Source organism: Sprattus sprattus, assembly GCF_963457725.1.
Source record: "Sprattus sprattus genome assembly, chromosome: 20".
In the NCBI taxonomy this organism is placed as follows: Eukaryota; Metazoa; Chordata; class Actinopteri; order Clupeiformes; family Clupeidae; genus Sprattus; species Sprattus sprattus.
In genome coordinates this window covers 18,262,873-18,274,903 of record NC_137918.1, presented here as the reverse complement: position 1 = coordinate 18,274,903, position 12,031 = coordinate 18,262,873, and the positions used below count along the sequence as shown (strand labels likewise).

At 41.4% G+C, this 12,031-nt stretch overlaps 2 protein-coding genes across 3 annotated transcripts; both read right to left on the bottom strand.

Moving 5' to 3' along the window:
• Positions 1 to 6,669: 6,669 nt before the first annotated feature.
• Positions 6,670 to 8,845, bottom strand: mpv17l2 (MPV17 mitochondrial inner membrane protein like 2). The gene is made up of 6 exons (XM_080859556.1): positions 8,807 to 8,845; positions 8,384 to 8,617; positions 8,065 to 8,226; positions 7,705 to 7,785; positions 7,488 to 7,610; positions 6,670 to 6,996 (listed from the first exon to the last, which is right to left on the bottom strand). Exons 2-6 carry the CDS (start codon positions 8,571 to 8,573, stop codon positions 6,899 to 6,901), a joined length of 654 nt encoding a protein of 217 aa, XP_080715682.1. The 5' UTR covers positions 8,574 to 8,617; positions 8,807 to 8,845; the 3' UTR covers positions 6,670 to 6,898.
• A 1,108-nt stretch (positions 8,846 to 9,953) lies between these two features.
• On the bottom strand, positions 9,954 to 12,031 carry ifi30a (IFI30 lysosomal thiol reductase a). Of its 2 annotated transcripts, XM_080859554.1 has the most exons (7): positions 11,897 to 12,031; positions 11,374 to 11,559; positions 11,113 to 11,187; positions 10,924 to 11,016; positions 10,620 to 10,772; positions 10,464 to 10,532; positions 9,954 to 10,346 (listed from the first exon to the last, which is right to left on the bottom strand). In XM_080859554.1, the coding sequence occupies exons 1-7, from the start codon at positions 12,023 to 12,025 to the stop codon at positions 10,281 to 10,283; spliced, it is 771 nt and encodes a 256-aa protein (XP_080715680.1). In that variant the 5' UTR covers positions 12,026 to 12,031; the 3' UTR covers positions 9,954 to 10,280. The 2 variants fall into 2 exon arrangements, with proteins under 2 accessions (XP_080715680.1, XP_080715681.1); XM_080859555.1 differs by lacking the exon at positions 10,620 to 10,772.

Genomic DNA, 12,031 nt, shown 5'->3' with positions numbered 1-12,031 from the left:
GTACGAATCACAATCACTATGCGATCATGCAATCAGATAACAGTACGTCCACATTTTCATGGTAAGGGTGAGATCTGTTCTTCCTCAAAAGATCGTCCCCTACACAACTCCATTACCCCATTCATCTGTCCTGACAAAAGGGGATCATATGAATGGAAGCTGTCCTCATTGACCCAACTGGCAGGGACATTTTGACAGATGCATAGTTAGTTTAATTCCTCCAGTTTGAACCTCCATCCTGCCATCTCTCATCTTAACAGCAGGTTTCGTCTCCTTTGTTTGAAACCACGTACAGTAGGTTCTCTCCCAAAGAAAGAAACCTTTTTCCGTTTTAAAGGTTCTGTCAGTACCTAGCATGATCCTCACGGACATCAATGTTTACAGAATGGAAGACAAAAGGAACTCTGAATCTCTACATAGAGTCAGGTGTGAAAAAGATAGAAAAAAAGCATTGAAATACTGAGTTTACAACTTGCTAGCATAACAATAAAATCCTTATCTTGATCCAAGCTAAATTATAGGCAACTCATAAACGACATCTCTGCTGACCAGTTGTCGGCTGTTAACAGCAAGGTAAGCAGAGGCCCTCCACACCCTCGACAACACAGATTTTAGACACAGCTTGTCACTGGTTAAATCATGTTTACAATTCCCAACACATTTTGCACATCCTCAGTTTGTCGCCAAGATACACACAAGCTGCGGTTTTCTTTTCTGACAGGACAGACAGGGTGAACAGGAACACTTGTGTTCATGTGCAGGGCAAGCAAGAACATAATGAAGGACAGGCATCTTATCAAGATGGGGTTATCTCTGAGCTATAAACCACTGCCTGACCGAGGGACTGGTAGGGAGAAACTGAGAGTCTTTATCTTTCTCTACATTTGGCAGCTGTTCCCTTTAGACATACCGTATCTAGGCTCTTGGTCATCACACAAGACAAGTGAGGAAAACCAAACATGGTATGTGTGAGACACACACACACACACACACACACACACACACACACACACACACACACACACAGGGTAATATAAGAACATCAAGACAATCCTCAGGAGGACAGCGATGTAGAAATGAGGAAGCAATTCTTTGAATACCTGCACATTAAAATGGTGCTTTAGATTAAGGCCTGTTGCCTTACGGCTAACAAAACAAAAGAAGAAAATCCAGTGATCTCGAGCAGTCAGGATGGGCTCAAACATGGATTGCTATGTACAAAGCAGCAGCAAAGCAAGAGGCTCAATTTAATACAAGTCACAGTGACAATGAACACCTCAGGCCAACAAATCTCACAGATCATCCTCCCAAAGAACAAAGAGCTTATTCATGCTTTAGCACAGATCGTCTCTTCAAATGCAATTGTAAGCTAGAAAACGCAACCACCGACTCAAACTTAGAATCACCTTTCTGTCGGGTGGGCTGCATCTACAGCTTTGAAATCAGCCTTGTGATGTTCTATTGCGTAACTGGCAAATAGAACAAGATTCTTAGATTCGTATGGCTGGAGGAGCTCGGCAAAGAAGAATAAACAACGACACTGTCTAGACTCATTTGACTCCGCTCTTCTCTTGAGGTGAAAGCTACGGTGACCCTGGCCTTCCCCAAAGTGCAGAGCACAGAGGTCAAAGGTGAACTACCTGGGTGTGTGAGCCACGGTGAAGCGCCTCAGCTGGGTGATGCTCCGGTTCATCATCAGCCTTCGGAAAAGCAGGGGGGAATTGCGCGGAGAGCTTCGGGGGGAGTCGCGGGGTGACATCCTGGGGGAGCCGGTGGGTGAGCTCCCCTTCGATCTGGGCGTCAGCTTGAGGACTGCGGCCCGGCCGACCGTGCGCTCTTCCTCCATGCTCTCTGTAGACACCTCGCTGATGGCCCCAAAGCGGTTGGTCAGACCTTTGACACCTGAGCTTTTCCCTTCAGATGGACCTGGCGGATGAAGAAGTCCCGCTGTTTTGTCTTCCTCGTACTGACAAGACCCCGGGAGAGAGCGCTCTCCTTCGGTCTTTGGTCTCCGCTTATACAACCGTGTTTATCAGAAACACAGAGCCTAAAAACATGTCCAGTCCTTCACTGCCTTGATTACACACACAACTTTAGGTCGGCAGTTAATGGACCAGGCCATCAGCAGAGTGGAATCCCTCCCTCTGTGAACCAGTTTTGTTTACATAACTTTAAGGCCCTTCCTTCTCACTGCCTTTATATGGCAGCCCTATTTACTACACTCAAATAACCGTGGCACAACTATGCAGCCACCCACTTAAAGCTTTTTCCTGCTACTTACTTCCTTTCTAAGTCCCCTGACATGTAAATATTCAACAATACCCAACAACAAAGGGCTCTGAAGAAAGCACAGCGGACTCACTGTGACGTCCAAACTTTGCTCCAAGAAATCTGTTTGCTTTTCACATGCCCACCAGTCTACCAGTCACATGAAGAGGCCTCACTATAAAAAGAAAAGAAAGATAACGTTCGAAAGCACACGGGCACTGTCACGATGGTTCTCTATCACCAAATACAAGCATTCCCCTGTGGGGCTTTGTTTATCTGCAGGGGGAAAAAAGTGGGTCTTTTTTTCTTTTCTTGCAATCTTACGACTCCCAGCTGAGTTAAGTCCTGTACAAAATATTCTCAGACCTTGACATCTGACTTACAGCAGAGCTGCAGTATGACATTCTGCCTGAGAGCACCCAGACACCGCTGAGGTGATTATTCAACACTTCACAAAATATACATCCTCGTGAACGGAAACCTTTTTTTGGGGCAAGGTTTTTCCAACTCTCTTGTTCTAACAACAAAATGGTCGAAAAATCTGGGCATTCTTTATTTTGCCGGATGTTTGAAGTTGGGACAATTGTGTGAAACACTTTTATCCAGGATTCAGAAATGTTTCCAACTTTCCCAACATGAGCCATGTAAGGCTCAGCTATGCTGCCCCTATGTTAATCTGCTCTGGCAGGGTCACCTGGCTCCCCCTACTGTTCTCTATTTGCGTCATCCTCCTGACCTTTAACTTGTTGTGCTATACATCTTCCATGTCCTTGGCATCACACAGAACTCTAGGGGTAAAAACCCCACAGGAGTTTTTCTCAAAATGTATAGTTATAGAATTGGATCTTGGATCAAAGGAATAACATTTTATCATATTTTGTTTAAATTTCAATAAAGAATTATCTCTAGCTCTATGTGCCTTTTTGCCTATGGAAGGTTGGTTGAAAGCTGTGACCCCCCACCCCCAACACCAAAGTACAAAGACTTAGATGCTCATTTAACCCGTTACCTATTAAAGAGCTTTTCTAAAACATTGTTTCTACATTTGAACAGCCAAACATTTTCAATTTCAATTAATTGAATCAGTTACACTTAAATATTTTTCTTTTTATAATTCTATTGTTTTAAACAGATCAAATCTGATTAGATCAAAGACTTGATTTTATGGTTGGCTGTGTATCAGTCCATTCTTTGGGTCGGTTCTTGTTGGGCACATGTCTGTTTTTATTTTTTAAAGACTAGCCATACCTTCTAACATATCAGTTTTTCAAGGATAACAATGTCACTCCTTAGCGACATCACATTTGTCTCATAATTTAGCCAGTAAACATTTGACATGAAAGCATTATTAATGTTAAATAAAACGAATATGAGGGACTGACTTTTCTGAATCGCAGAAACAAGACTTGTCTTTCTCTCCAGCAAAAAAAAGAGTTACACCTACTAACACAGATGATAGATGATCCATCCCACCAAATCATAAGGCAGTTCTGCCTGCTGCCCCTCTGCCAGGATGAAGCTTTTCATACCCTACTGACATTGTTAATTACTAGTGGTGATGAGTGTATGTTTTGAACGAGAACATCCCATATCATATGGCTGGTGCGCCGACAACACCTTTTAAATCCAGTCACTTAAACGAATGTGAGTTGTATAAAGAGTATTGGGCCGTGTGTACTTGATGTACCTTGATGATGACTGATGGCTTACCATGGATCCTGTGGACAGTCTGTGCAGGTGTCCTGGCCTTCTTCTACCGCAATGTAGAAGGTTGGTGTACAGGACAGTGCCCTCAGTAGACCCTCCAGTCTGTTCTTAGCATACTGTGCAGTGGTTCGGCAGGGCAGACGAGGAAGCTGCAGGGGTCCAGAGAAGGTTCTCCTCACCGTACATCGCTGGTTGGGCTCGAAATGGCACCTGTCTTTAGAATCCCATTGCCTCTAGATCAGACAGGACAAAGACTGAGCTGAGCCAAGGGCCTGCTGCCAGCCGCTCTCCAACTGTGTACATTTGTTAATTGAATTGTCGAGGTGCACAACCATTCATCTGAATCTGAATGTCACCCGAAGTTACATAGGAGAAGCAGACCTGATGTGTTACTGATTAAATATACTGAGGTTCCATCACACCACTATTCAGGATAAGATTTTGGTTTGTAAGAATGAGCCAGCAAAAATTTACCTTTGGCCACACAATGACACTGGGGAATGTCTTCGGTGCCATTGGGCAACATGCTACTGTTTGCTGATAGTGGATATCTAAACCAGCGATCTGTTGAAGGATGATCATGTTTCATTCCTAAGATTGTTCAGTGACAACACACAGCTAGTCTGTCACAATGTTTTTTTCCCATATGGGCTGAAAAAAACCCAATGATGGCTGACAGATGTATTTGACTGATGCCTCCAGTATCGTAATGCATGTTGAATGCCCACAGCTAATGGCTAACCTACCCTCTACTATTTCAATTTTTTTTTTAAATTACTATGTGAAGAAGATTTTACCTGCCTTTATTTGGTGTTGACAAAATCAATTATGCAGGGGAACTTCTTTAAATAACAGTACACAACAGTAACCTTCCTCTTTGAAATATCTCATGTATTCAAGTCAGGCAACATACCTGAACAGGTCACCTATTGCACTCATTCAGCTTCATGTTCCTTAGCTAAGTTTAATCTTGCCGTTTTGTGCTAAAGAGCTGTTTGGCTCCGATGGGATGGGGTCAAACATGTTTGCTGAGACTCCCAGAGTGAATGAATAGTCCCAACAGTGAAGCACGGAGGTGGGAGTGTGATGATATGGGGCTGCACGAGTGCATTTAAAGATGGCACCATGAATGCTTGTGGATATACTAAAATAGTGGCTGACAAGATAACTTCCAGTCTCCAGGAGGCTGGTAGAAGAGGAATATACCAGCATGATGACAATCCAAAGCAAGCACACTGCCAAAATCACCCATACGTTTTTTAAAGAAGGAAAAAGTGAAAACTACGACCTGGCCAAGTATGTTTCCTGACCTGAATCCAATATAACACCTTTGGGGTATCTTAAAGCAACACAACCCCTCCAGCAAAGATCAGCTGTTTCTGGGGAGACATTCTACATATGAGCAAATAACCTACTGTTCAACTTAGAAGTAATGCAATTGCTGTAAGGTGATACAATTTGGAATCATATGTAAGTGATATTGCATAGGGGTGTGTACCCATGTCTGGCGTATACTGTACGTATACCACCATCAAAGATAACTCAACTCTGACAACGACAACCGATTGATTACAATGCATTACACTTTACCTCTACAACCCCAAAGAGTTTTGATTGAGAACAGCTTTGCTTCATCTTCCTGGAATCAGATGTGATCCTGTCTGCAATAAACATTCATATGAATTACAGACCCGACTATGACAGGACATGGACCATCTACATTTTACAACAACTTACAACACCATAATAAATCCTACTGTAGTAATTGTACTGCTCACAACCTTAATGTGACTATTTTGGCAACAGTGTATTTCTCTTGGGCCTGGATTTGTTATGACTCTGTCATTACTTTAATAATGAAATAACTGAAGGATAAGGAGTTATGACCTATTGTGCTACCCAAAAGAAATACCTTGTAAAAGCAGAATTTAGCCTTTAGTATAATAGTTCTTACCTCTTTGACAGATTCCTCAAGTCAGAAAAAAAATGACAAATGAAATCCTGAAAGCAGTTAATGAAATACCAACACATACGGTCAGTACAACTCGCAAAGAAATTTCTGATGTACCAAAAGAACGTCTCTCACTGTCTGCTGTTGTTGCAGGTCTACACATGAATAAACTGTGTATCTTTACCTCCAGAGAGCCACAGTATCAGCTTCATACAGCTCACCTAACAGGATCGACAAGAGTCAATCGGTCATGAGTAACCTTTGTCTATAAAGTTCAGAACAATGCAAGATGAAGCATTCTAAGTAAACACAACACTTTAAGTTAATATTGTTATTTGTTTTATCAGACACAAAATAAGGAACACCAAAGGGCAGCAAGAAATCATTTTCCTGAGTTTTTTCAGTTTGTTCATTAACACAAAAACACTTCATATGCTTGAAGAACTCATTTACAACTTGGTCACGGAGTATTTCATTGGTAATAAGGCAATCAAAAGCTATCAAGCAGTGGTTAACACAAGATGGTACAATTCATTCTCAACATTTCAATAGGTGCTGATACATTTCACAAGGTGGAGATAACTGGAGTCATTTTAATAAAATAATTTTCTTGAGCTCATTGAAAAATATTTAAATCTTCTAAATCACACAGTCACCTGTCAAATAATTAATACATTATGAAGTAAATACAAAATTTAAAATAAATATATATATATAATGTGTATATATAACAAGTCTGATAAATGTGAACAGAGTGTTGTCCTTTCTGGAGGGATGCATAGGAGTGAAGGACTTTGATACAACACTGTATCAGACATTCATCTACATAATAGAGGGTTGAGGCATTGAAACACAAAATAAAAATAAAGACACACAAAGAATGTCCTACTTTGTAGTGATAACATTGTACCAACAAGGAAATGTTTGGCGAACTTCATAACTGATAGATCTTAGATACATTGCTAGGTCTAGCTAAAGCTTTGCAGGTTTCACTAGAGACAAAGAGCCTTCATCCACTGCCCTCTCTTGTGTCTCCTCACTTGGATCTACAGCTGCTGGGACAGAGTCTCCTGAAAAAGAACACATCAGGCATTTGTTCGTGTTGGCACTCTACACAGTTAAGTCAATCCTAGTGGCCTCTACATTCAGCTGTTTTATAGATGCTTCCCAAATGCTGGACAGACTTTGAAGAAAGTTGTGCAATTTCACAATAAATATGGGACATCAATATTTAAACTGGCCAGTTGCGTCGATAAGACTCCACCATCTTGCAACATTAACAATCTTTATGAATGTCTGGCTGACTTATTGCATCATAAGTTCAACTGCATTTTTGATGACAATCAGAAAATTGAACTCAATCATCACTTCAGTCAATATAAACGGACTCATGAACCTCATCTTATCTTTTTTTGTGGTATTCAGAATGACAAGACTGATGAACTGATTCTCTGCATCAACTGGGAGTTCTTGTCAAGTTAACATAAGTGTACAAACCACAGCCGTGAATACCATATCTGTTGCACCAAATGAGAGAGGAAGTTAGGGTAAATTGACTTACTATGTTTCAGGTAAGAAAGGTAGGTGTCCCATCCCAGGGTGAGAATGTTCACATAGACCACACGGTATTTAGGAGGCAGGAAGTAGAAATTGATCATCTGAGCAGCTGGCCAAACACACCAATCTGCCTTTGAAGCAAAAAGAGACACCGTCATGCATAGTATAGTTTACAATGCAAAAGATGTATACATTTAGAGGGGGTGCTTTCAGTGTGTCACTAACCTTGTAGAACTCCCAGAACTTCCCTTTGAATTCTTCCAGTCCCTCTAACGCAGTGTGACCCTCCATCACTCCCATACCTGGAAATTAAGATGAGAGAGTTCTGTGCTACATTTGCGTAAAATAGTTTTGCATTCCCTCGCAATACTTCGAATGCGAGGGAACGCAAACATATCTCTAAAAATCTTAGCTCCGTTTTAGCCCAATAGTTCACCATATAAGATATTTTTAAACGCGCAGTTAATATCAGCCATTAGCAAGAAACCCGATCTCAGCTTGCCCTTAGTGTATTAGAACTATTTCAACTGTAACCTACCAAGGTTACGCCGGACGTTATTCCTTATATAATATTGTCTTACCTACAAAATACCATAAACCCATAGTAGGGGATGCCACCAGCTGGTCGGTCAGAACTTTCTTGATGACGGCGGGTAAAGCCTTGCCCACGAAGACCTTGTCTAACCACCCGTACCAGAAATGCATGAACGGTCCCATCGAGCATCCCACCGCAAACATACAACCTGTTTGTGTGTAGGGGGGATTTGAAACTGGGTAAACATTCGTAACATACACCAGACATGTACATGTTAGCACTCGTATAACGTTCCATGATAATGCCCACTTCCGAAAGAATGGTCATGAGGGACTCATGAACTCAGTTCGATAGTGTGTTCCCACCTGTGCGATTCCAGTCGCGAGGTCTGTCAGGTATCCCCCTTCTTTCCCTTGATTGTTGAATGAAGTCCCCGGCACCGAGCATTGCCCCACAGCTCACTGTGTTGGTAACTATGAGATATCTGCCTGTGAAAAGAGGTTTCCAATACCCGGCGAGCCGGACAAGGAATTGCCTACTGGACTGGGAGATCATAGTCACTTAACTAACTAGTTTCTCCTTGAACAATGTTGAAACAGCTGGAAATGAAAGTTACATTGGGGAATTAGATTTAATTGAGCTGAATGAGAAGGCTAACCTTAGCAATTCTGCTTACATTGGCTAGATACAATTATTTTCATGTAACCTAACCATACGAGACATGTTTACTTGACATATAACAACGTCAGTTTTAAATGTTAGCAAAACAATAGGTTTTTCAAACGTACCCATAGGCTACCATGAATAAGTCCAACGTTATGTATCCTATCCATACCCTGTCATTGAAATCAACGCCGTCATAGCCGGTACGTACGTAGCTAGCTGACTAGGTTGTGTTAAATCGTCACTGATGCGGTAAACTGCGCAGAAAACGGAATGCGAATGAAAGAACCAAATCAGTGACTATTGGTGTCTACTGTCAGATATAAAAATCATTGAAGAATAACTTACAGTACACACATTCAGATAATCTCCTGTCCTCTACAGTTGGTAGAACCTGCCTTTAAACTTTGAATTGCCAGGCGATCATGTGGCATACACAATGTCATCATAGTGTCTAAGGTCATTTTTTTGATGATCTTAGACCAAAGGGGTAAATGTGTAAACAAATTTGATTAATCCTGTCTTGAGTTCCTCACGTTAGTGTTAAGGTTGGATTACATATGCACAAGCACACAGTTTGAGAGAGAATGTCCTTAGTACCATATGCTGAAAAGGAAGGAATAATGAGAAGTAGTGGTGGTGATTCTAGATAAACCGGATCATGTACAGACGGTGCTTTCAAAATTACTGAGCTACAGTTTCAGTATACTAAAAAAAAGTACAGGGCACTCCAACTTCCCTTATGTTGGTCATTATCAGGAAAATGGTCTACGCCAAGTGTTCCTCTTTCGTATTACAGGAGCAATCCCAGAACTGCATGTTATCACCTTGATTCACCTCTTTTGTTAACATTGCTGGATCAACTTTTGATTAGACTTCTGATGTAGCGATAAAAAGGCACTGTGACATGTTTTTAAAACAGGATGGGCGAGTAGAGAAAACGTGGAACTTAGCGCACAGCTTTGAGATGGATCGGGAAACACTATCTGACCACAACTGATAAGGGGTAGATTATTCTCATACAAGCCCTGCAAAATCAAGTTTCAGCACAGACAGTGAACAGTTGAGCACCTAATACTTCACCACTGTTTCAGGACCTGGATATCCAAGGACCTAAGGTAGTAATGTGTAATGCAATTTCCAAACAATACTGACCTAACATGAATGATTACAAACATGTATTCACCATTGTAGTTGCTATTCATTTTAATTGTTTATTTGATATATTTTTCAAAGTCTTCAACAAGATGATACTCAATGAATCACACCATATGCATCAAAACTATTTATTGTTCTTTTCAATGTTATAAAAACACCCAAATTATCAGCATAACAAATTGTTCAAATGTCATTACTAGTGTTTCAAAAACTGATGTAATGGTTTGCGACAGTGTAGCTAATCAGAAAATATCAACACAGTGTCTTGTGCTCTTTTAATACAATTGATTTAGCCACCACCACCATTTAAAAAGTGTTTAACCCAAAAATATGGGAAGTACTTAAAATATTCAGATTATCTTCCTGAGAGCCATTTTTAAAAAACTTGCAAAATGTGTAAATATGTTTGACAGTACTTAATAATCAAAGTCTCACAACTGACTAGTTGAAACAGTAACTTCTGCTTTTCTCCTTCACTGCCAGGGTACAGGCCTGTGGCTTCTCGCCCTAAAGACACAAGGGGGAAGCATGAAGAGAGAGAGTAAATCATACGTGGCCGTTGAGGTTGTTTGGTGTGTGTCAGAAAAATCACACCCATATCCTAGACCACAGACTGTAACTTACCTTGTACAGGCTGCAAACCAGATTGAAAAGGGATTGCATTGCCTTGTCCTGCATGTCTTCAGTGTGCTCCTGAAAACAAGCAAGCCCATTAGAGAATGCCCATCAAAGAAATGTTCAGGCAAAGATGGCGTCATTACGGCTTTATTTCATGCTTACTCCATTAATGGTCACCCAGGGCACATATTCATGCGGTGGTTTCAGTGCACCAGTCTTGAGCGCGTTCTCATGCATCAGCTTGTTCCCTTGGTCACCCTTCACACAGGTCATGATGGTGTCCCATTTTACTGAGGGAGAGTACAGCTCGACACACTGCCATGCAGGAAGGAGAAACATGGGTCAGGCAGCCAGCAACTAGTACAGAGGATTACACTGCTATGGTCATTTATGGTTCACTAGAGCTGCTCTTGTCTTACACAAGCCTCAAACACCACAGAATGGTCTTACTGAATAAAACACTTACCGCCTGGCCAGCTTTCACCACATCAGCAGAGACCTCCATGCAGAAGAGGATAAGAAAGGCTGGTCCAGGGGCCACTGAATTCAGTATGCATGTCTAGGATAGTAAGGAATGCAACCGTGTCAAGTCTTGCAAACATTAAGAAGTCATTACTGTATTTTGCCATTTCAGCAGAGCGAGGCAGTCACCTACCTCAATCATGTTGCCAAGGCACTCTTCCTCTCCATGTTGGCAAGTGAACTTATACTGGTCTCCAACAGCAGACTCCTGAGATTTTATTTAAGGAAGAAAAAAAAACATAAAAGTCCAGATCCAAGTAGTTTACCATTCAGCTAAATATACCTGTGCGCTGAAACATAGCCTACACATTCCACTGCAAGCCAAAGTTACTGTACACATAACAGAATTGTATACTTTTTTTTTTTTTTTTAAATAAGCATTTTTTCACTATACCTGTGCATTCCCATAAGGGACAAGCGTAACGTTCATGATGTCGCCTAGCATGACCCATGTGGGAAACAGCTGAGTAGCTAGGAACTGTCTGCAACCAGGGCACAGAGATTCATAGTAAAGAGCCACTCCCACTGAAGATGGGTCCGACGACTTTGTGTTATTGAAGTCCAGACACTGCCGAAGAACCTGGAATGTGAGGGGAAAATGATGCCTATATCCGTGCACTGATTTAAAATATCAATAATATAATTGACACAACGTTAAATCTTGGGGAGACTTGTCAGCCCCATGCATAGCCTTCTACTTCCTGTGTGATCACAATCTGATCCTGATATCATTGTGTTGGTAAGACAAGAGAATTGGGAGTCTCTAAAAGAAATACGTTTTAAGCCTGATACGTCATTCTTACTCGATTCGGGGCATCGGGAAAAGGAAAGCACACATCCATAACTAACGGCGTTATCATTAGTCATACTGGAGACAACGTAGTTACACACATCAATGTAACATTATGGTAACTTACCCCACATTCAGTCGCAATTTCAAGTGAAGAGCACCAAACGGATGGCGGATACTTGCAGGTTACCGGTAAGCTAAAACTGGCTCCGACAGTCAAGCAGGCAGCGAAAATCAATAGCGTAACTCCCTTCATGATTAA

Coding starts and splice junctions, on each gene's coding strand:
- mpv17l2 (XM_080859556.1), bottom strand. CDS start 8,573: ATGATCTCCCAGTCCAGTAGGCAATTCCTTGTCCGGCTCGCCGGGTAT. Junction 8,227..8,383: donor TCGCGACTGGAATCGCACAG/GTGGGAACACAC, acceptor ACACACAAACAG/GTTGTATGTTTGCGGTGGGA. Junction 7,611..7,704: donor CTGGGAGTTCTACAAGGTTA/GTGACACACTGA, acceptor CTTCAAAGGCAG/ATTGGTGTGTTTGGCCAGCT.
- ifi30a (XM_080859554.1), bottom strand. CDS start 12,025: ATGAAGGGAGTTACGCTATTGATTTTCGCTGCCTGCTTGACTGTCGGA. Junction 10,533..10,619: donor CCTGGGTGACCATTAATGGA/GTAAGCATGAAA, acceptor GCTTGTTTTCAG/GAGCACACTGAAGACATGCA. Junction 10,347..10,463: donor TGGTTTGCAGCCTGTACAAG/GTAAGTTACAGT, acceptor TTGTGTCTTTAG/GGCGAGAAGCCACAGGCCTG.